Consider the following 23,973-nt stretch of genomic DNA (forward strand, 5'->3'; position numbering starts at 1 on the left):
AAATGCTACACAGCCATGGAGATCATGAGAGGAGCTGCAGTGTGTTAGGAGATTGAGCTTGGACCCTGTGTGAAATCAAACAAGAAATACTTTTTCCAGTGCACTGTGAGTTGTTCAAAAATGAAAATTTTTTGTCTTTGAGAGACTGATGAAAAGCAGGAGCCACTAAGCATGTGTGTTTCTCAGAGGGAATTGTGTTCAATGGGGCTGTGCAGGCCCTCCGAAGGACAGGCTGCTGGGAACAAGTGGGTGCCATGCAATGCAATGTGCAATGCAAGCTGTGTGCACATTACAATTTGTCCCTGGAGTCTGCAGCACACTGTGAGCCCTGGGGTGGATTGCACATGAACTGATCTGTGTTGCACATCCTGATGCTGCTGCTGGGCTTTCATTAGCACAGAGCTTAACGGGACATGGGTTAATGCTGGGATTCAGTCAGGGGCACTGGTGGTTTACTTTTCTTTGTCGGAAAGGGAGGAACAATCGTAACCATCAAGCTGATCACTTATTGTGCCTTATGTTTTTAAAACCACAGATAAGTAGTACGAAGTATTTGGATCTCCACAAAGGAAAGGTCTTTCCAGTCTGCATAATTCAAATGTGGGTTACCATATGCCTGAAGCTAGGAAACATTGTTTATATGTTATCAGCCTGTTTTCCTTATGTTGTTCTTTGCAGTTTTATCAGTGATGTCAAGACCTGCTTACTCAGCTAAGCCGAAATCCTGAATATTTCCTTTTGTACCTTTGGTCCTTTTGTTGTTGCACGATCAGATGCAAAAGTCTGCTCAAGAAGAGGATAAATATGTTCTGAGATATTGTCATATTTTCAGAATGTAAGGACCTAAACAAGCAATCTTCCTGGATTCTCCTTAGAATTTACAGTTGTTTGCAGGAGTGGGCACAATCACCTTTTTGATTTCTCCTAAGCTGTGTCCAAGAGGACAAAGTTCAGCCCCTTTTGCAGGACTCTGCATCTTCCATCTACTTTGTGAGGTGGAAATAATAAAAAAAAGGAACTTGAAAAATCATCTGCCTCAATCCCCCTCCCCCCATCCCCTGAAAAAAGCTATTCATGTTCTGTATCATCTCCTTTTTAGAGAAAGCACCAGTTTGGTTTTGTTTTTCTTAACCTGCCTATATAATAAACTGTAGATTTGTACTTTCCAGTGCTTTCTTTTGAGGAGCCCTCAGTAAACTAAAACTTACTGCAGAATGCAAAACCATTGGTCCAAGCTAACTCAGATTAATGAATGAAAAGAGTTAACTTTGAAAGAGGGATCTAAGGCAGGATAATAGAAGCAAGTTAGCTAGAGAAGTCAAAATATTCTGAAGGTCAGCAGAACAAAGTGTATTTCCTAGGCATATGATGACTTTGTGAACACTTATGCTATCTAACATCCTTCTCTGTCTTCCTGATAGGCTTCTCACATCACCCAGAAATGAGATTAGTGGAAAGAAAGAAGTATGCTTTCCTAGTACACTTCCCATAGCATGGCAAAAAGTGGACAGCAAGAAGGAGGATGAGATAGAAAACAGGAGTGGTTTTGCTCAGCTCTGAGGATACTGGGATAATTTACATTGCAGTAGAAGAATGCCTAGGGTTGTTTTCCTTCAAATGTGCCAGGAGGTGGTACAAGACCTACTGGTAGTTTCATGTGTATTGTCAAAGCTACTGCCTACGACTGCACACATTCAGCTTCTTGTGAAAGACTGTTACAGGCAAGACCAAAGGAAAAATTACTCTTGCAAGCAGTGCTCTACCTACCCAAAACAAACAACAGCAAGGGTGGCTTGTGTAGCAATTTGTAGGAGGAGATCTGAGAATTTTCATTCTTTCTTTAAGGCTGGTATCTAGGAAACTAACCTGAAGGGTAAAAGAGGAAGAAGGATGCAGTTGCAAAATTAAAACAAAAAAATACTAACTGATAGAGAATAAGAAATTGAGAAATTAAATTGCAGTAATGGAAAGGGATATGAAAAATCAGGCAGATGATGGAATGGCAAAAGAGAAAATTAGGGAAGACAGTTGCAACAGAGGAGAGGGAGATATGGTTGAGATAGCTAAGAGGTGGAGTCTCAGAGTAATGAAGCCTTATGTGATACTGACATAAGACAGGAAACAAAATGAAGGAGAGAATAGATGGTAGCAAATCTGAGATTCACCTCTCTATCAAAGAGATTCATCAAGGAAGTCAAGTGAGCATAATATTAGCTCATCAGTCAAAAACAAGAGAGTGAGATGTGGACCAGAAGTTGCAAACTATCAGAGTAGGGATGGCAGGTGGAGCTGCCAGGGGCAGATGGATCAGGGACACTGCTGTTGTCTACAGATATCTTGGATATCCAACACCATGAGTGAGAAAAGCAATTTGAATTGATACTGGTAGTAGAAATAATGTGCATATAATAAAATGTTAGTAATCTAGAATTGGAATTAGGAAGTTCCTAACCATCAGGTCAGGAGGCTCTGTCCCATTATGTGCTGTCCTATTAGGAACAGGCTATGCAAACACATCCTAGATTATCTTCAGGTGGAGCTTGATAAGTTTGGGGGTGCAATCATATACACAATTGATATCCACGATGAGAGACCAGATTGGATGTTGTAGGAGGACCTTCCTAGTCCCTGCCTTAATCTTATTTTCCTAATAATGATGCTGTTGACTCATATGTATTGACCAGGACAGGTGCAGACAGACACACATTTGCCTCACTCACTTTCCAAGCCAACTGGATGCCACCCACTTCTGGAATCTGTGTAGCTGGAGTGGCCCAAGGCTGTACCCAAGTTGTTAAATTTGTGCAAATACATGCATTTCAGATCTGAACTGGCTTGCTTTCTCCTAACTTGGAGTGTGGGCGAGGGAGTCCACACCTATCCATACACCCTCAGAAGGCTGTGCAGAGCTCACATGTTTGGTGCCTCAGAGGAGTGTGAAAACTACGTAGATTAGGGATGCAGGGACTGTACAGGGTGATGTAGCAGGGCTGTGGGGACTCAAGATCCCAGAAGTATAGTTGCAACATCTGCCAGTCCAGTGTGCCACAGCAGCATGGTCAGGAGCCCCATGCAACACCTCTGTGATCCCCTCTATTTGGCAATGTGGTGTTTTGTAGCAGACTAGTCTGATGCACCACCAGTGTACCATGGCACTGGGAATGACAATTTGCTCTTACATCTTTGGTTGCCCTCCCAGTTGTGTTTAGTTCCTAGACAATGCTGCACAGTGAAGATGGTGTCCTGTTCCTCCTGGTTAGAGTATCCCTTCCTGGTCTGTCATCATATTTTGTGTCTTGCTCCCAGGAGCTGCATTGCTCCTCAACAAATGTGCAACCCTCTGCTCATGCTGCAGTGGCCACAGCCATCTACTGCATCAAGTTGTATTCCACGGCACCATCTGATATTTGTATGTCTGGAAGAAAACATTTGTCTGTTACAGGTGTATGGCAGATTACTTTTTATTGCTAATAAGATCCTGGTAAGGAAAGATCATTGGACCCTTCACTGTGTGGTCTTCTGCACAAGCAAGACCTTTATTTTTCACACTAGATTTCCATTTTTCCCTCCTACTAAAAATCTATGGTTATGAGTGTGTGTGGGTTGCACTGTTTCTGCTGTGACTGAAATGGGACCATTCCCACACTACTTGAAGCTTTGCATTCTCAGCTCGTGAGATTATTTGCAGATAGCTGTGGCCATGTCTTCCTTTGATGAAGATGTTCTTATCTTAGGTGAAATGTGGAGTGCTTCATCTTGCAACATTTCTGCTACCCCCCCAGGCAGAGAAAGAGCGAGAGAACACCGGAAGAATGACAACTTGTACTTTCAAAATCACAGCCTCATAAGGACAACAGTTGATAACAAGTCCAAGCAAAACCAAACTACTGACTCACCCTCCTCTCTCCTAGCCTACTGAGAAAGCTTGAGGATTTCTGCACAAATAGTAACACTGGCTTCAATGAGACCCTTTTTATGTCATTAAAGGAATGAATGCTTTTTTTAGATTATGCATTTATTGTAGAAACTTGTCTCCATTTTTTCCCCCAAGCCAGGTTGCTTTTATCAGCAGACCTGTGATAGAAAGGGGGCATTTTTTGTCTTGTTTGCCTCTATTAATATGAAGTCAGGAACTGCACATTTAACATACCCATAACCTACAATAATCCCCTATCTGAAAATAAAATTGTCTGCAATTGTGGCTTGCAAGTGCTTTCTAGCAATAGTGAAATTTTAGATTTTGAATGAAATGCCTTTGTTTCTACAAAAGAGGTAAGAAAGGTGTTCCACAGGAAAAAAAAAAAAAAAAAAAAAAAAAGCCAAACAGAAAAAATTCCATAGAAATATTAATATAGATAGTATAGATAGGACATAGATTTATAAATGTGATGTCCTATGTGTGCCTTCTTAGTCGTTTATGGGCAGGTGAATAAAATCACAGATTTATCTTTGTTTCCAAGCCTATATCAGGTTTTTGTTATTAAAAATACATGTTTAGCTGAAAGTCCAAACCCCACTGTTTAAAGGTCAGGACTGCAAATCCATGCATGCTTCTGATATTAATTAGAAGACATTAAAGTTAATATTGCAGGTGCAAACTGGATCCAGACCACTTCTGTATATGCCCTAGAGGTACGATTAATCTCATTTTTTCCATGTAAAAGTTAGGCAGTGAATCTCTTATGGTCACATGGGCTCCTTAGCTGTACAAATAGGCAAAAGTAAAGTACTTCATGGTGTGATTAATCCAAAACTGAGGTAGGTGTCTGAAAGAAGGGAGGCATATCTCCCTCAGAGCATGTCTCTCTCCATGCTCTAAAGAGAGTGCAAGTGAGTCTCTTGCAAGATGGATCCCACCACTGGGAATGTCATGTTACTTTTGCTACTGGATCACTGTCTTACTTGGTGCTTACTAAAGCTTGATCTTCAGTATCTTCTCTATTTATTCTTTCCCAGTAGTGTGTAGGCTTCTCCATTATTTTACTGTGTGCTGCTCAATTTAGCATAGAACACTGAATTTATTAATTTTCAGTGGGATTCCCTCATGTTTTCAAATAGAGTATTTGTTAGCTCCTTACAAACACTGATTAAAATCTTCAAAGATGTGTCAAAAAAGGAAGGCATTATTATTACCACTTCTTTTTACAGAGGAGGAATTGAAACACCTAGATTAGAGCTGATGAAACTTCCTGCACTTCAGGTGTGCATAGACTTGATTTTTCAGTGCTTACAGCACTATATATCATTCTGGAAGTGTGAGCCTGTTGCGACCTGGATTGCAACTGTGAGAGCTTTCTGTCTTCTGCAAACCACCCTTTCCCAGGTCTTGTGTTTCCCACTGTAACCTTTTACACTAGTTAACACTGTTAGCAGTAGCCTTTTTCTAGGACAATAACACTCTGGAATAAGGCTGCTTCAATTTACATGGCTGACCCACACTCTGTAAGGTGCCATTCAACCAATTTCACTGTAAGAGCATTGTTTCTGGCACTGTAGATCCATTTTAGTTCAGGTTCTGCAATGATGGTGCTGCAACAAAAGCAGTTGGGCCTTAGATGACAGCAACCTCCTCCGTTGCACAGTCATGACAAATTCCCACAGCACACACAGATCATTTTCTGCCCCAAGTAAGGCAGGGAGTCCCGAAGGGAAACCACAGGAGTTTGTAATCACGTCAATAAAAGAATTTATGATCATATTCAGAAGGAGGCTGGAATGAGGTTTCACAAGCAATTTGAATTTACTTTTTCGTTCTTGATTTTGCAAATGTAGGTTTCTTATAACAATTTAAAAATAAAATATTGTCATACACTATTTCGAACAAGTCAGCAATGGGAGAGGACAGGTGTCCCTGAGTGAAAGCTCTGCCTGGGTCATCAGCAGCAGTAAGTTCTTTATCTGGCACGCTTCCAGCAGCTAAGTTCGCACTCTAGGTGATGGCAATACTGTCATCTCCTGGGCACTAGAGGGGGATGGATACACAGGCTTCAGTGGTGGATTTCACAGCTGGAGAAACAGTGCTTCTGTTTTCAATCCCAGAAGCTAAAGAAAGTGGTGACAAACCTTTCTTGGTTGATTCTTTCTCAATGTCTCTCCCTCTTTTGTTTTCTTTTTTTTTTTTTTCCTGGAATAGGGATTTTCTCTTGCCACGCTCTTGCTTTCTGTTCATTTCTGTCTCTGCTTCTTCATTCCAATGCATTATTTCCATTGACTTCTAAAGGCTGTTTGGTGCTGTGCCTTTCTACCTTCCAGAGAGAGCTCCTGGTTTTGCTCCTAAGCTCTGCTCACAATCCCTCACCTCTCCCGTTCCTGCCAGTTTCTTGTATCTGCACAGCCCCCCAACTTCATGTGATGCTTAAATACAGTAAATACAGGTTCTTATTCTGTCCTCAGCAAGACAGTGGTATCTCAGCCCCTTTGAACAGGATACCAGGATCTGTTGATCTTCTGAAGATTCTTGTATTCAAAGCACAGTGAGGTGAGATCCATGAATATCAGATCTTGTGGGAGTTCCATTTGAAGCCTAGTATTTGCCTTCTTGATAGAAGGTGAAGTCATCTTGAAAACCCAAGACGTTGATCACAGTCTTCCCTGTGGTGCACTAGGCACTCTTTTCAGACATGATTACACAGAATCACACCAGGCTAAAAGAATCATCAGCAAGTACAGCATTGTTTTCCAAGGTGAGCCAAGCCATGGGAACTTCTTGGCATTGTGCCCTCCAATTCGAGGAGAGGTGAGTTGAAGCTGTTGTATATCATGTAGATTAGGTCAAAGACCTTGAACAGATTTTGATAATAAAGCTGTGTGTGAGCAGAGACTGTCTGGGGTGCTCTCATTAGACTGAAATTCAGGTTACAGAACCATGAACCATGTCCTGGGTTCAGGATGTTGGTGAGTCATTAAGCAGGCCTTTGACTTATAAACGTAAGCTGGATTCTACATAGAAATGAGCTTTATTAATAAGCTGCTTCTGTCCCTATCTCCTTTTTTTTTCTTTGTTCAGCCTTTTTGCTCCTCTCTCTAAGCCCCCATGACTGTTTTTCATTTATATATTTTCTGTACATTTTACCTTTTTTTAAAATTCCTCACTCCTCCCACTGAGCTGAGAGCATTCCTTCCGCTCTCTACACTCTTCAAACCAGCAGTGGGAACACTGATATGAGAGCATAGCCCTTCTTCCCTTTTCCACTGCAGAAGCTGCTGCGTGTGCAAGGCCAGCTGAGCCCTGCTCCTTCCACCCCAGCCTGCCCTGCAGTGTCTGGGTGCAAGTGGAGAATCTGCAGTCGAGGTAGAAGGTTTTAGGACTTGGGAGGTGTTTGAACCCATATGTCTGCTACCAAATGATATTGTAGATATCAATTGTAAAAATGCCAGTTTTGGCTGTATTCTGCTTGCTTAAATCTTAAGAAGAGCAGACAAAAAGAAAATGTCTGAAACTAATGTTTTCATTCAGCATAACAAACAACTAACCATGGAATATCCTGTTTCCCTGCACCAGCAGACCTGTGGCAGTACTACTGAACCATTTTAACACAAGAAAAGCCACTGAAAACTTCTGCTCTGAGGGCTTTTCATGGAAAAGATCAGTCCAAAAATCTGCAGTTCTGAAAGGTTTAGTTAGCCTAGGGACATAGGAAGGTGAGTTGTGTTTACTGTAGAGGTTATTGCTTCCATGATCACTACTACCTGGGGGCTTAGTTGGTTTGTCTCGTTTGGGATTTGCTTCTTTCCCTTTAGTTTTGCAATTTACTCCTCAATTAACAAAGTGGGAGAAAAATGTGTGTTCTTTTGTCAAAACTGATAGGTACTAAACTCTTATTATTATTTAAACTTCTTTTTCTGTAGTTGTTTGGCTTCTAGAAGTCTTTTCAACGTCCATCTCTATTGATGTGCATTTTTACATATATATATTATATATATACATATATATTATATATATATATATATATATTTACACATTCTTTTTCCTTTGACTTTAGGAATTCTAAGCTATCATATTCTTTATTGTGCTGTCTACCTGTCTGTCAGCACCCTTTTGGTGAATTTGTCCCCCCTTGCCATGCAAAACTAGGCTGCATCCGCTACTGAAAAAACTCAGAATTCCCTTAAGTTTCATGGAAACCACTGGGAGAGGAGTGTGACAGGAAATCGGTACAAATAGCTTCCCCTGTTGCAGCTAAAGTATAAGCTCAATATTTTTTTCATCCTGACAGATGGGCAGTCGGCACACACATCACTTGGCACCCACCCCAACACGTGCTGCCTCTTCTCCAGCCAGATGGGTAGGAGACAGAGACATTTTTGGGACATGCCATAGTGCATTTGGAGGTGGAGACGTGGAACTCTTGCAGTGAGAGATGTAGGAACAGATTGTACACATCTGTAGGAAACCCTATTTTGGTATTTCTGCTGTCCAAGGAATATCTGACATCTATTTGGAAGGAAGTGAGGGTAATTATAGAAGGGTACAGGCAGGGCTAAAGGGAAAAGGTCTTAAATGTGTAGGAAACTGGGCTACATTAGTTCTGCAGCATATGGCATGACAAAGTAACTTTCAGCCTTTGTTATTGCCATTCTGGAAACAATCCTGAACAACGGCTTTTGTCCAGTCAACAAATTTTGGTTCATGTTGTTTAGTTCCTTAGTTAGGGAAGGACTTTGTAAATAATGGGAGAGGGATTTAATGCCCACAGTTTAGGGCAAGACTTAGAAAAGAACCTATAAGAAAGCAGTTAGTAAGGGGGAGCTCCATCCAGCAATTAGAGCCAAGAACTAGAGTTCTCAGTGGAACAGAAAAAGGATTGAGATCAGGGACTGACCAGGAAAAGGAAGGATTTATACTGATTTTACCATTGACCAGCCTTTTATGTATCTATTTTCAACTGAATGAAATTTACCATTGCCCCTGTTCCTTAAAGCCAAAAGCATAAAGTACAAACAGCTGTAAAAATGCTCACTGGAAATAATACAGTTAAAACCTAGCACATACTGGAAAGTATGCTGGTGCTCCTAGACCATCTTTAAATACTTAGACTAAGGTCTTTTTAAAGCACGCAGTATCATGATATGCTTCATTTTCTCTGCTTTTAATTCTAAAATGTTACAAAATTACTTCATCGTTAAAGCATGTATGGCTTACAAATATACATCAATTATTTGTTTGAAATGTGTTTATTTAGCTCATAATATTCTCTCATCTCTTCAAAATGAAATATTTTAGCACTCAGATGTCATTTGTTTTCAAAGCCAGTCTGGCTTGATGTATAGGGTTTCTATAAGTAGTACATTTAGGGTGGCCTCTCCTAGGATGGGCCTGAAGAAGAGCTCTTCAACAGCATTTGCATCAATGTCTCGAAGAGAGGTGATTAACTGAAGAATCAGAGCAAACCTGCTGAGGCTTCCATGGAACATTGAGATAAACTCCATCAGGGCTTTCTGGGCTTCCTGCTGCAGTGACTGTACATAAGAGAGACATTTCAGGACACAACATTCTGTCAAAACAAAAAGTAAAATAACAAACCCTGAGTAAACATTTCTGCCCTTTGTAATGATGGGTGTCTGGATTTCTGGCTTATAGCACTACTTTCTCTATAGAAAAAAATAAACACTTTCTAAACATACTTTTTGGAAAAAGAAGGTATGTGTAGCTCAATAATTTGAGCATTGTGCAGCATTGTAAGCACATTGCGATCTAGCCCATTACATTAAAATCCAGCTTTAAAATGGTAACAGCAGGTAATTTTGACTCAGTACAGATGGAGAAGTTCTGTAATGTTGTCTACCCACCAAATGATGCTACGATAGTATACTGGGCAGGTGGAAATATTCCAGCTCTAATCTACCCTACCTAGGTAACGTCAGGAGATAGAGATGATGGTTTGGAGCGGTGAGTAGCCTCGCAGCCTGAAGACATAGGTTTCCAGTATACCCAGCCCCATCTCCATCCTCTTGTTGCCTCTGCTTAGTGGACTAAGCTGGGACACTGTAGTTCACCATATTATCTAGGTATTTTTATTTACAGTCTAAAAAGTGCAAGAGGAGTGCCTCAGCAAGAGGAGTGCCTGAAGAAGGAGAGGTCTTTGCCCTATGGAGTCATGGTCTTGAGTCTCAATCACATACCTCCCATAGCATGTGACCTGCTGGCTCACTGAGGGTGTTTGTGAGTGCCAGAACTCAGTGCTAAGGACACCCTGTGTTTATCCTTTGCCTCTGGAGGGATTGCCTTGTCCTGTAGTTCTCAGCAACCTGTTGCCTCTGGTCCTCACTCTCTAAGGATATTTTTTCTTTTCTAAAATTGTTGCCATCTGACAGAGAGTAGAACACATTGTTTGGCATCTTTTACAGTGACTGACTCCATACCTCCCTGGAATAGAATTTGAATAGCTCACACCAGGTGTGTTTCACAGGATCATTCATTTCAGTGTGGGAAGTTCAGCAATCTTGCCTAGTGCCCTGTACCAGGGCAAAACCAATCTGGCTGGGTTTCCTTCACTCTGTAACTGGCTGACAACTGTCAGCCTTCAGCAGCTTTCTTTTTCCTAGACATCTCTGCCAGAGGAGAAGAAGCCTTAGCCAAAGCTGTAACCAGGCTAGCCAGAAATTAGGAGTTTGGAAAAGTCATCATCTCCCCGAGGATTACCAGCAGCTGCAAGCTGTGAGGATGATTCCAAATGTTAGATTTTTCATGGAAAGGAAATTTCCAGGATTTTGTGGATTCAGGATGAAGCTGCAATAGTTTATATCTCTTCAAATATGCTTAATTTCCCCATTTGGTCTTCTTTTCTATGTAACCAAACACTGGTTTTAATTTACATATAATGAAACACTTCTTGTTCTGAGATCTGTTGTAATAATACTCAGTCAAACACGTGTTTCCAGCTGAACTGTAAACCTCTTAAGAATATCTTCTTTTTTTAAACAGAAGCCTTTTCACAGGCTTGATGGAATTTTTGAATATATATGCATACATAAATATGTACATGTATGGCACTGGTATAATGACAGCACTGTTTTTCACTGTTCCTATCTCTTCACTGTGCAGTCCCAATTGCTCTTCAGACAACTGTCAAGACCACAAAAATGTTTTCACCTCACTCTGTGCTGTTCCTGTGTGGCAGAACAGTCCTACCTGCTCCTTCCTTTGACTTATTGCCTGGGTCCAAGTAGAGAAGGCCCTGCAGCTGGACCTTTCACCCAGAGATACTGAGACAGCTCCAAAGCCACCCAGCCAAAGCTCCCCTGGGAAGAGTGGGGATGCCAGTATGTTCTGGGGAGTCTGGCTTCTGTTGATGCAAGGTGCCAGCTTCTCCTTAGGAGCCGGTGCAGATTTTCTTCTTTGCTGGTTCTTGCTCCCCCAGATGTGATCAATCAGTAACCCAGCCAGAGCCTCCCACACAGAAGTGGTGCACAGATTCTGTTGTCATTTCCACCTCTAGGGCCCTCAGCATAAGAAGGACATGGACCTGCTGGAATGATTCCAGAGGAGGGCCCTGAAGGTGATCAGAGCACCTCTCCTATGAACACAAGCTGACAGAGTTGGAGTTGTTCAGCCTGGAGAAGAAAAAGCTTTGGAAAGCTCTTAGAGCAGCCTTCCAGTACCTAAAGGGGCTTTACAAGAAAGCTGGACAGGGACTTTTTATAGGGGCTTGTAATGATAGAAGAAGGGGGAATGGCCTTGAACTGAAAGAAGATAGGTAGGCTTAGGTCAGACGTGTAGGCAAAAATCCTTTACTGTGAGAGTGGTGAGGTGTTGGGACAGCTTACCCAGAGATGTTTTGAATGCCACAGCCCCAAAAGTTGGCCAGAAGGCCAGGCTGGATGGGGCTTGGAGGAACCTGGTCTAGTGGAAGGTGTCCCTCCCAAAGGCAGGGGGATTGGACTTGACAATCTTTAGGGTCCCTTCCAACCCAAAATATTCTATGATTCTAGTAGGAGGACCTACTGCCTGCCATCCTCTTGCCAAGGGGATTTTTCTAATGATAGTAAACACAATGTCTATACCACAAGAGACCACTCAGGGTACAGGCAAAACTTTGCATGGTTGTCATGTTTCTTATCCAAGCAATGGCTGCTACAGCGGCATGCCTGGATGTCCTGTTGAACTCCAGCCCATGACCCAGCCCTGCACCTGGCCCTTGCCCATTGCTTCAGTCAGTTTCAGTGGTCCCTGTAGGAGAAGGTAATACAGGTGACCTCACCCCTGATAAGTAACAGCTGTCTTAATTAATCAATACAGCCTTACCCCTGATGAATAACAGCTATATCCAGTAAGGATGAGTGAGATAAAAGAGGGGGTGAGCTAGTAAGGGGAGGATTATCATGGAGGAGGAACTTTGAGGAGCATGGGGGAGAGAATCATGAAGAAGGATCCTGGGGAAAGGGAATGACTGCTGCAAGGTCAGTCTGGGTCTGTAGCTAGAGCCTGTTGTTGGAACCTGCAGTCAGAGTCTGCAAAATAAAAACATGCAGTCATAGTTTAGCAGGAAATAACCAGCAGTCAGAAGCTGCAAGGGAAACCTACAGTAGGAGCTTGCTGCAGCCAGAGTCAGTGAGTAGTTGGAGTTAAGATAATTAAGCCATGAAGAGGGATAAACCAGGACCCTTTTTATGCTGTGTTTAACAAGAAGTCTGTGCCTTGGCTAATAAGTGGGCTGCTGCAACAAAAGTAAAACATTAAGAGTGGTAATGAAGTACTCCATAATCCAAAAGAGAGTTAGTTTACTGTTGTCGCTGCTGGTGACTTCCTGAAATCTTTTTCAAACTGAGGCCTGCAAAAGTAGTAGCATTTTGCCAAACATCAAGCCAAAACTTAAAAAAATCTGAAAATGTGTTGCAAATTAGAAACATTTTCTAAGTTTAGTGGAAAATGTTGAAAAACTATTAAAATTAGTAGCTGTGAAACAATAGCTGTACAGATTTGTTTGCAGCAGAGTGTGGTTTGGGCTGTGTGGAAGTCCTGAGTACCTGTTTCAGTCCAGAGTTAGATTGTGACTGTTTCATATGGAGGCTTAACTTGAATCTAAGCTTAACTGATGTTCTTCAGGCTGGCTTCTGCAGCTCATGGAAAAATATTCTAGAGAATAGGGTAATCTCACCTAAGAGTTGAGTGTCATTCCTGAAACTGTGGAATGTGTCTACAGACAGCATCAAGGGCTGCTGGCTCTCTCATACAGCACCCTGGGGAGGCAGCAGGCCTTAGAAGGCACAAATTCAGAACATAACCCTGCTTCTGCTACTTTCTCCTTCAGTGAAAATTGCATTTTACCCACAGAGGCAATAAAAATGCCATCTAGTTAAACTGTGCAAGCTGCTGCAGATGAGGCCTTTCTCTTCTTATCATCCCCCTGGACATAACCAGTGGTTTCTTTTAGCCTGATTTTATTGTGAAAATAGCTTGCACTGAAATGAACTCTTCTGGTTTGATGCTGTGGCATAGACTCTCAAGGCAATACCAAGCATCTGGATGACATTACACCTCAAGAATCAGAGTTTGGATCCCACTGGAAACAAATACAAAGTCACATAGCCTTTGAGCAGCCTATAAACCATCCACCACAAGAAATAAAATGGAATAACTGAAGCATGCAAGTATCCTTTTGGTGCAGTCCCAAGTACAGCACACTGCTGACAGTGCAGCCAACAGCAGTGATTGCTGTGGAAGGAGCTGGGGATCTGAGCCAGAGCAGGCTGGAGTCAATAAGTCTTTCCATTTACTTTAGTGTACTTAGAGCTCAGCCTTGAATGACTCATGCACTCCATGCTGCTGACCGAGGCAACCTTCCTTCCTAAGGAGCCTGAACTTGGCATCACAAGTGAGAGGATGCAATCAGCAGTCTTAGTTTGTCTGTGACTTCTGTCCCAGGCTTTGATGCAGAGATACTAAATTACATTAAAAAAGGATATAAACACATAAAATCTGTGTAACCTCAATACAGCATCCTTTTGCCTCACTGATGAAAATCAGATGGTTATCTTCTCCAGTGTTCTTGTTACTGAGGAAGCTTTTGTTAAAGTACTTCTAAAGCTCACATCACGTACCTATGTACCATCTCTCCTTTGCTGTGATGTGAGGGTGAGGCTGTTCTACTGCCTTTGAACTGGAAGTCAGTTTGAGGTTACGCACTTCTTTATGACTTAAAATTTGTCTAATAGAGGTTGTTTTGGTTTACAGTGGGTGGCATACTGCACATATCCAAGGAACCAAACCAAAATCAACCACATCAGGCAGAAAAACTGTTAAATCATGGAATACAAGTTTCTGAGAACATTTAACTATATGCATAAAAAAGAGTAAAACTAAACATTTTTCTATACATAAAAAAGTCAAATATCTTTCTAGGCACATAATCATTTGAGTAATTTCTGGGAGGGCTTACCAGAATTAAAAAGAATAATTCCTTTAAGATAGGCATATTCTTTTGCACTTATGTCCAGGTCCCAGAATTTCCACAATAAGTTCTTCATCTTCTGAATTTCTGTTAAAGATGCTCCTGCTGATGAACTGCCCAGCTCATTCATAGCTGTTGAAGACTGATTGAGGAGGATCTTTTTCAATAAGCTGGTGGCTGGAATCTCTCTCAGGTCAAAATCCACCCCTTCTTGTGCCATGCCCAGGACAAAAAGAGGGGCCCAGTTCTGTTGTATGAGGACAAACTGATCCTCCCAAGGCATGTGATAAAAAGAAGGTAAGTTTCTAATAAAAGATGAAGTCTTCAACAGCACTTCAGATGCTCTTCTGCACGTGGCTTCTGGTGTTCTCAGGACAGCTCTTCTCCTATCCAAACAGGGGCAGCCTTTGCTTCTTGTGGAGCAGTGGGGACTGCAATGCTGCTGGTTCCACTTAGTCTCACTTGCATGCTCTTGGTGAAGGATCTGGTAGAGGATGCTTTTAGAACGGTGTGTCTCACACTGACATTTCCCAAATTTCTCAGCTGGGATCTTGGTGGCCATGGAGGCAGAGTTCCCTGTGGCAGGAAACAGCATGTCTGGAGCTATGTGTCAGCAGCTGGGGAGGGCATTTCTGCCACACAGGGAGGCATTGTGTGGTTATATACACATGGGCAGGTGTTGAAACGTAATATGACCCTGTTCCATAGGGTTACCTTGAACTTTGCTCACACCAGTGTGTTTTGAACAAGGTGTGGCTGCAGGCTGCTGGTGTCCTTGGGCTGCTGTAGCCCCAGGGGAGTGGGTGGCATGGGACAGTCCTGGGGATGGAAATCCTGTGTTTCAGAATTGCCTCATGTTTCTGTGAGATCTGAGAGAAACTTCAGAGAAGGTCAGCTATTGAAGATCATGGCAGTGTTCTCTCTTGCATTTCACAAATGGGAATTTCAAACACAGAATGTGAGGGCTTAGAGTCATAGAATTGATTAGACTGGAAAAGGCCTTTCAGATCAAGTCCAGCCATTAACCCAGCACTGCCAAGTCCACCACTAATCCATGTCCTCAAGTGCCACATTTATATGCTTTTTAGTGCCTACAGGAATAGTGACTACCACTTCCCTGAGCAGCCTGGGAATGTGGGCCTTGATGTAAAACAAGACAACACAAGACATCCAGTACAGTTTTTTCCTTCAGAATATTTCTCCCAGACAGGCTGTGTAATTAAATTTTCCTCATAGAAACGGATGAAGAAAAAACTGGCAATTCATACTACTGTACATGTGAACTTTTGTAGACGCTCAAGAGCTGAATGATTGAATTGTCAGTCAACACCAGGGAACACTAGGTAGCAGGAATGAAAGCAACTCAGCCTTAATAAGAAGACATTGATCCTTCGAGGTTTTGTTACTTCACGCTTTACTGTCTTGCTTGCTCTTATACAGGGGAAAAGGTACTAATTTTTTTTCATCAAGCATGATGTTTATGCATTCCTACTATCTGGGCTTTTAGCATGTCTTAGCAAAAACTGAGCATTTAAAACAACAGCTTGAAGGTCTTCATCTGCCGGATCTCCAAGCCTTTGGTATGTAAAGCCCCCCCCCCCCCCCCCTATCAGATGCGTAACTGCAAATCTGTGGTTTGCTACACCTGTTTTGGTTTCTTTTTCCCATGCTGGGCCATTTTAAAAATTACATTTCTTTACCTCTTCATGATATTTATGTTGCAAAATTTTCCCCTTCTGAGGAGAGGAAGAGATGACTGCTCCAAAGTTGAGAAATTTAGGAGTGTAGTGCTGCTGAGGTGTAGATACTACTAACTGCTGTGGAGGTTCAAGGTGCACACAGCACTGAACACCATGGTATTCACTTGTCCATCTCTCCGTTCATTCAACAGCTCCCTGTTGCTGTCCATTGCTGGAGTATCAAAGAGCTTTGTAAGTTAAATGGGACAGCAACAGAGAAGTCCCCAGAAAGTCCCATCCTTCTTATTTATGATGTAAAATTCAAGATGGGTTGAGGTTTAATGGAATGAACTCCAGTTACAGGGCCATTGCCATCTGAGATTAAGCATGAATTACATTGTTTGGCTAATGGCTGTACTGGAAACAGAGACTGAGCTTGCTAAAATCATTCTTGCAAGGTGTTTGCTTGTGAAAAAAGTTCTGTCTCCTAGCTGCTGATGAGCATGGTGGTGTTTCAGTAATCGAAGCAGCAGAGTTCTGAGCAACCCAGCTCCTGTGCCCTGAGAGCAACATCTTATAGTTAATCATTTCACTCTCTTGGCTGATGTCATTATTTCACAGCTCCTATTAACCGTGCCTATGAAAATGATACCTCAGTTTGAATTGATTCTTTTCCTACTCTTCTTTCCTTCTGAGGTCTACATTAGTCATATGCAGAGTCCAGAGGTCAGCAACATATGGTATTGGATACCATTTCTATTTGTCATCATGTATTTCCCTTGGTTGTGTTTAGATCTAAGAGGCTGAATTATATCTCTTTCTATCAGAAATTCCTGGTACATTTATTTATTTATATATATATATATATATATATATAAAATACATATACAATAACTTTATGACTATTTACCAAAAATAGGAGTAAAGGTCACCGCATTAGTATGACTGCCTGGGACGCATTATGCATTATCATCTTTCCTGAGAAAATGATTACTTAGAATTATGAGTCAACATTGAATTGCAGGTGAAACTGATCCTTGTCGTCCTGATTCAAATTTGCCTGAAATGAATTTTCTGTGTGACACAATTTTCTCAAAGGTAGAAGACCAGCACCCAAATTTAGCTCTATGCTTGTAAATTAGGCAACAGTTAATTTTTCTTTCTAAATCTTACCTATAGAATGGTTGCAGCCGCACGCGTCTAGATATAAAGGATCTAAGTCTTGATGCTACAGTCGCAATGCTTCATACTTTGAAACATTAAGGAAGCACGGATACAAAACCCAATTTTGTGATATGACAAATCCCCATGGGTTTTTATCTACTTTAGCTGTCTCTAGCATGCTGGCTTGAGAACGATAAGACACACAGTCACATCAGTGTTATTTTTTCTGTTTTGCATATGTATACTTTTTCAACCTAGAAGACACCCATGCCCACAAATACTCACTGCCACCACATTCTCTCTGAAACCATCAGAATTGCTCCTCAGGCACAAGTGTTGCCATTTGGATAACAATACAATGTGTCCTAAGTTCACACACAAAATTAAAAGAACTCAGTCGGTTTAGTTTAGATATACAGAAAGAATTCTTTACAGTGAGGCACTGGCACAGGTTGCCCAGAGATGCTGTGGGTGCACCCTCACTGGAAGTGTTCAAGGCCAGGTTAGAAAGGGCTTTGAGCAACCTGATCAGTGGAAGGTGTCCCCTGCACATGGCAGAGGGGTTGGAGCTAGCTATCTTTAAGGTCCCCTCAACCCAAGCCTTTCTATGTCTCTATGATTGCTGCAGACAGCTCTTTTACATTCGCATCATTGCTGGGAATTAAAATAATAAATATCTCATTGGGTCCAAACATATAAGACATGTACTATTTTTGGCTTTTAGTCCATAGCATTAAATCACCTAATGGAATACTTGGAAGTCTGAAGAGACTTGTCAGATGATAGAGGAGGTTACATGGCAATCTTATCCTTACCTTGGCAGTAGCAAAACATGAATCTTTCAGGAAGAGTGTATGATATATACCACTCTTCTCATGACTATTTTTCTTGCCTTCAATAATTTGCATCTTAGGGAAATCCTGAACCAGAATGATTTTATGCATTTATTAACTTTGAATTAATTTCTAACCTATGCTCTTATGCAGTCTGCTCCTAAAGCCACAAGAACATCAACATTAGCCGCTATCAAGGAGTTCTCTGTGGATGCCTGTAAGCAAGACAAAACTTGATCAAACATTACTTTTATGGGATCTGGTGCCTTCTTGCGCTTTTACTGTGGAGGGAAAAAGGGAATCTATCAATCAGTCAATCAATCCCTATTCATCCTGTCTATTGCTTGGTCTACTTTATAAATCTCAGTAAGACTTCCATGGTCACCCTTTGTCCAAACTAAAGAGATGTATGTAGCTTCCTTCTTTAGAGTGACACAAGGCCTTTGATCATCTTGTAACCCTCATTTGAATCTTCCATAGCCCTACAGCTTTTCTAAGATATTATTTAGGGGGAGGCGCAGGAAGTATCACAATAGGACACAAGTATCCAGGACTCAGGAAAGCATGGATTTAAATAGAGACAGGATTAAGTTCTCTGTTTTGCCTTTCTCAGGAGTCGCTTCTGAACAACAAGCTGTTGTTGCCATGGAACAGTCACAGCTCCCAGGTTTTATTCCTGAATGATGGTCATGAGTTCAGAGGCTCTTAACTTCATCAGGAAGAGCATCAGGAGTGGTTTATGTGCATCTTTTGCCATATATGCATACACACATATACTTAATCATCATTTGACACCTAGTTGATGATTTTCATAAAGCCTTTCTACAATTCTTCTGACAGTCTTGTCTTCCTCCAAATAATTTTGTACCGTCAGCAGACATTCATATTCTCAAACTTTGAAGGCACTGCTCTTCAAAATAGTTCACTCGATGCTGTGAGTTGTTTAAAAGACTATAATAATTTAACTATGGGGCAGAAAATCTGACACTGTCCTTATAGCAGAGTGTCCATATATACAAGCCTGTACATGTTGGACTATACATATGTACACCATGTATATAGTAACTATGTTATTATCAAGCATTGATGTGAGTTCTCCTACTTTCCTAAAGGGTGAGATTGGGGGGAGATGCATTTCTGGAGGAGAAGAATCTTCTGCCATTATTTCATATGGGCTATAAGAAGGAAATGCCTTCCTAGGAAACTGACAGCAGCCTTTCTGGTGTCACACCAGGTCGATATATGCACATATTCCTTGATTCGGTGACCTCTTATCTCTCTAGTCTCACTTGCAAACATTTAATTGGCCTATAAACATCCATATGACTTCAGAACAGGAATATCTAGGAGTTTTATACAATGTGTTTCCTGAGAGAAGTTGGGTGAATTCCACATCACTGGCACTTTTGAGGACAGCTGACCTCTCTAACAGCCTTAAAAAAAGGAAACAGCAATAAAACCATTATCTTTCTAGAAGGATTGCATTTCCTCCATCTTTCTTGAGCAATAAAGGCATTCATTTCTCAACTAGAGAAACCAAGAGCTACCATTGCCAGCTTTGGCTACGCAGATACTGAGAAATACCAGGCCCACACTGAAGCCTGCTCAGCTTTTAAACAAGTTCTGAAACAGTGTCTTTAGCTCATGAGAATGCCATGGTAAAGTAGGATTTGACCCTTATATCTGAAGCAAGTCTACATGAATAATGAATCCAGTTAATTTAAACATGTTTAGCCTACCTTGAAGCTCAAGTGATTCAGGGTAAGTATGTGCTTAAAATACTTTGGCTGGTTATGTCTGATAAAATCAGCATCTTTTTTATGATAGCTATTCAAATAAATTAGCAAATTAATAGAGAGGCAGCTGCCCTGCCGTGAAATGTTGTCTATCATTGAAACTAGGTCTGTTTTAAATTTACTTCTGGTGACTGAGAAGCCAAGTGTCTCTGAACTTCTGCCACAACTCTTGATGCAAAACAGGAGTTCTGAAAGCCCCCTCCCTAAAAACCTATCAAGAACATCATATTTAACTCACATCCTCCTGTTCTTTGTTTCAAGAAACCTTGGGGTAGCATTTAAAGTGACTTTTTGGCAGGTGCTGTTCACTAGCTGAAGTAGGGGGAGTGTTCATCTTCTTTTTAAATCAAGGACATTTTGTTAGAGATATTATGCTGCCTGACTATATCTCAGCTGTTGCAAATGTGAATACAAACGTGTGCCATCTGGAGCTATAACCAAATATGAGACTAAAATATTAGCACAGAAAGTAAATAACAGCTCAGCGGTGCTCCTCAGGCAGAAGACAGGATGACACAGGAACATATTTCTTAACTCTTCATTTTCTTATAAATCTAAAGAAGCAATGAATTTCTTTGCATACCTATGCATAAATAAACCCCAAAGGGCTCTTCACATTGTTTAAGAAAGCAAAGAAACAAACAAACAAAACAACAAACAAACAAGCAAAACGAAACAAACCCAGCTGGATAAGTAAACTCTTTCTGTGATTTTTTAATAGCCAGTAAGATGGGGTCAGAGCCTTCTTCTCCACTTTGCACACCATAGCAGATGTGGTTCTTCTGGGAAATTTCTCCCTTGGTGACAGGTAAGGGACTGGTTCAAGTCGTGTTTGGAAATGGACATGAATCTGGAGACACGAATAGCTTTTAAGCTGCCCAACACCAATTGCTTGCTTTCTTCATACTAAAATTTTTACAAGGGCAAATTGCCAATTTTTTATAAGGGCACACCTTGGGATGTAGAGATTCTAAAATAAACCAGAAGTGACCTTGAACTAGTTTGTGCCATTTTTCTCCAGCTCCCCAACTGAGATGGTGTTTGTACAGTCACCCCTATCAGTGCTGGGACAGGCACCATCTGTCATTTTAAACACAGATAGATTTACTGTTTACTATTGCTCAGCAAGTGAAAAATGCTGCAAAGCACAGTTAGAAAACGTTCCTGGCTAGCAATGCCATCTCCAGAGTGGCACTGAAAAGCAACTCCTTCTTCAGCCCCCTCCCTTGCTGAGAAGAGTTGTTTAGATGATAAACTTTTTAATGTAGTATGGAGCCCACTATCATAATTAAGTTTAGTCTGTCATATATCATTGAAGATAAATACCTAATCTAGTGATTAGCACTCTGTAAATACCACAGACTGGTGAGTGAAGGTTAGATGGCAGATTAGATATGTGGTGTATATCTTCAGACTTGCCTCTATACATTTCATTTATGATCAGATCAGCAAGGCCCAAGAAATTAAATCCCAAACTCTTTCATTTTATTTTGAAACATAGGAGACAAAAAGGTCAGAAGATGTCTTCAGTGAGAAACATAGGATTAATGTATTGAATTTTCCCTGTGACAAAATTAACGTGCTCAAACTTCCCTCACTGTTTGCCATGGGATAACTTCTCTACTAGTAATTTTTGATTTAAATATCTGCCTATTCAGATTGGGGGAAAGGAAAAAAGAACTTCTATCTTAAAATCTAGATTTTCTAAGAGCTCTTAAAGAATGCTTAAAACCAGAAAATTCTCTGGTATTACATACGTTGGATACTCAATCTGTTAAACCTTTACCTGACTGGCAGCACTGAAGGCCAGTAAGGGCACGAGTCTGTCTGCCTTTAGGCAATTATTTCTTTAGAAATAGGTTGGTCTGACAAAACTGGGGAGAAAGAAAAGATGTTGAGTTGTACTGTAAATTGTAAATTAATTTTTTTTTCTATCTCCATGTTAGAGGCTCAGCTGTCAAGGTACATAGGAAAGAGCCAGCTTCCTAAGAACCATGGAGTCCAGCAGGGGTGAAGAAGAAAGATTGAAAACCTTGCCAGAGAGCATGCACTGTTTTGAGCCAACAGTCCTGTGAAATTAAGGCTAAGGAAATGGATTTCAAATGCTCAGACACAGAGAAGGATGGTCACAGTGTCTCTGTAGAAAGATCTAGGATGCTGAGAGAGTAGAAGATTCTGAAAACTGAAAATGTTAAATAGTACAGGTTAAAAATAGAAGGGAGGGAAAGGAGGGAAAGATCAATCTGAGCACATTCAATAAGAACAGATTATGACAGGATAAATGCAAATAGTTGTATGAAGATGTGAGTTGCTGGGTCAAAGGTGGCCACAAGACACCGGCATTTCCATGCTGTTCAGTGGTAGTTTGAAAGATATTCAGACCTTCTTCTGGACCTGTTTCTGTATACAGTAAATGACTTAGTATTGAAACTTCAGTGTTGCAAGATCAACTGCTGCTTATTCTGGCGTTTAAGTTATTTCTGTCACTATGAAAAACAGCTCTGAGATTTTTAGAACCATGTACATTTGCAAAAATCATATTTTTGCAAGAGAGGTCCGGCTCCATTTGTCTCATAAAAGTCTGCACTTAACCACTTCTTTTAAAAAACACTATTATTTTAAGGTCAGTGGAAACTCTATTAAAGTGTTTCAGGAAATCATCAGATCATTAGAGCAATGGAAACTGAGATGTATGCAATGTACTGATTTCAAACACATTATAAAACTGGGCAAGAAATCAAATGTGTAACATTCTCCTTTGGGACCCACACAGTTCCAGCGTGATTTTATCATGCTACATGCCAGTGACTCCTCCTAGCTTGCTGTGGCTACTGGAAGGTATTTTTCCTTCAGAGGTCCATCCATTGTCACCTCTCAAACCAGCCTTTGAAACTAAGCAGAGACATACTTTTTTCTCCCTTAGCTGCCCAGGGAAACATATGTAGAAGGAGTTTTGTCCTCGGGAGTGTGTCTCCCACCTTGAGGGAACAGACATCTTAGAGTCCTGCCACTGAGCATTGAAATTGTGCTCAGAAAGGCAATGTTTGAAAACCACAAATCAGATCAGTTTAACTCCAAGTCTTGTGTGAATGCATTAAAAGAAGCAAAAGACCAAAAGAAGCATGTCTGCAGTGTTTAGTTAGTGCTCAACAGTCCTTTCACCCTCCCCAGTTCCTGTGACAGGATGGTGAGAGCTCTGAGATAATCTTGTGGGAGGTCACGTCCAAACTCAGATGGACTGAAGCATTTATACCTCCAGGACCTGTTTCCCTTTATAGCTCAGATCCAACAGTACAGGTCATTCTGGCTCAGGTCATTCAAACCTCTCCCCTTTTTCCTCCCTCCTCCTGCCTCATATGCTTCTGGTTCATTAGGTCAAGCAGAAAAGGCCCTAGAATTTCCTTCCATTAAGTCAGATGGCATCACTTGATGCCATCTGTTGTGCAGACGAAATTCTCTTTTGGACAGGGCAGAAGCATTTCTCCTTGCACAGTTCACAGCTATTTCCATAGTGAGTCAGGATTTACCAGGTTCTCAGCTCAGTGTGAAGTAGAACTGATCTGGGAAATGCCCAAATCCCATTATACAAATGTTTCCTGTTAGAACTCCTACTCTGAACCCACACCAAGTACCCTGCCCATCATGCATTTCACAATTTCATAAGTGTGAACAAATGACACAGCTAATTATTGATCTCATTTGGGACTAGAGCTGGCAGCAGCCACATGTGGTGGTGACAGTACTTTGGAGGGTACCTCGACCCAGTTCCCAGCTCAGTGTTTGGAGAGGCTTTTGGGACAAGCTGTACTCCCATCCTTCCCAGTCCTCCACACTTCTGCAAGCATAGTTTGAAAAGGGCAGCATTCACCTTTGCTCTGCTGTTGTGCTACCATCACTTTACTAATAAAGTGTGACAAAGAATAGATTTGTTTTTCAGAACAAATATAGGAATGGAACACCCAGTAGAAAAGAAACCTGTGAAAATTTTAATTTCACACACATTTTCTCTTGAGTAGCTATCCATATGAGATGTTTGGTTTATTGTGACTACAAGTGTCACCTTTAAATTCCAAAAACCTGGGGCAAAAATGAAGTAAAAAAAAGTAGGGGG

The 23,973-nt window shown here is 41.2% G+C and overlaps 1 protein-coding gene and 1 long non-coding RNA gene across 3 annotated transcripts; one reads left to right on the plus strand and one right to left on the minus strand.

The window, feature by feature from the left end:
• Positions 1 to 9,178: 9,178 nt before the first annotated feature.
• LOC136287172 (nuclear receptor subfamily 0 group B member 2-like) lies at positions 9,179 to 14,985 on the minus strand. Its single transcript, XM_066179637.1, has 2 exons — positions 14,379 to 14,985; positions 9,179 to 9,494 (listed from the first exon to the last, which is right to left on the minus strand). Exons 1-2 carry the CDS (start codon positions 14,983 to 14,985, stop codon positions 9,244 to 9,246), a joined length of 858 nt encoding a protein of 285 aa, XP_066035734.1. The 3' UTR covers positions 9,179 to 9,243.
• On the plus strand, positions 12,323 to 23,736 carry LOC136287173 (uncharacterized). Of its 2 annotated transcripts, XR_010720087.1 has the most exons (5): positions 12,323 to 12,399; positions 14,487 to 14,687; positions 18,220 to 18,283; positions 20,584 to 20,670; positions 21,809 to 23,736. It is a non-coding gene; the product is annotated as an uncharacterized lncRNA (long non-coding RNA). The 2 variants fall into 2 exon arrangements; XR_010720086.1 differs by lacking the exon at positions 18,220 to 18,283 and having other exon boundaries at positions 21,809 to 23,735.
• Positions 23,737 to 23,973: the final 237 nt, after the last annotated feature.

Source organism: Chamaea fasciata, unplaced genomic scaffold (genome assembly GCF_029207755.1).
Source record: "Chamaea fasciata isolate MVZ Bird 193981 ecotype frontalis unplaced genomic scaffold, bChaFas1.0.hap1 SCAF_3, whole genome shotgun sequence".
Classification (NCBI taxonomy): Eukaryota; Metazoa; Chordata; class Aves; order Passeriformes; family Sylviidae; genus Chamaea; species Chamaea fasciata.

What these genes read in the sequence shown, in the direction of transcription:
- LOC136287172 (XM_066179637.1), bottom strand. Translation starts at nt 14,985, where the DNA reads ATGCTGTTTCCTGCCACAGGGAACTCTGCCTCCATGGCCACCAAGATC. An exon ending in AATTATTCTTTTTAATTCTG is followed by an intron (nt 9,495 to 14,378) that starts GTAAGCCCTCCC and finishes TTGTTTTGACAG; the next exon opens with AATGTTGTGTCCTGAAATGT.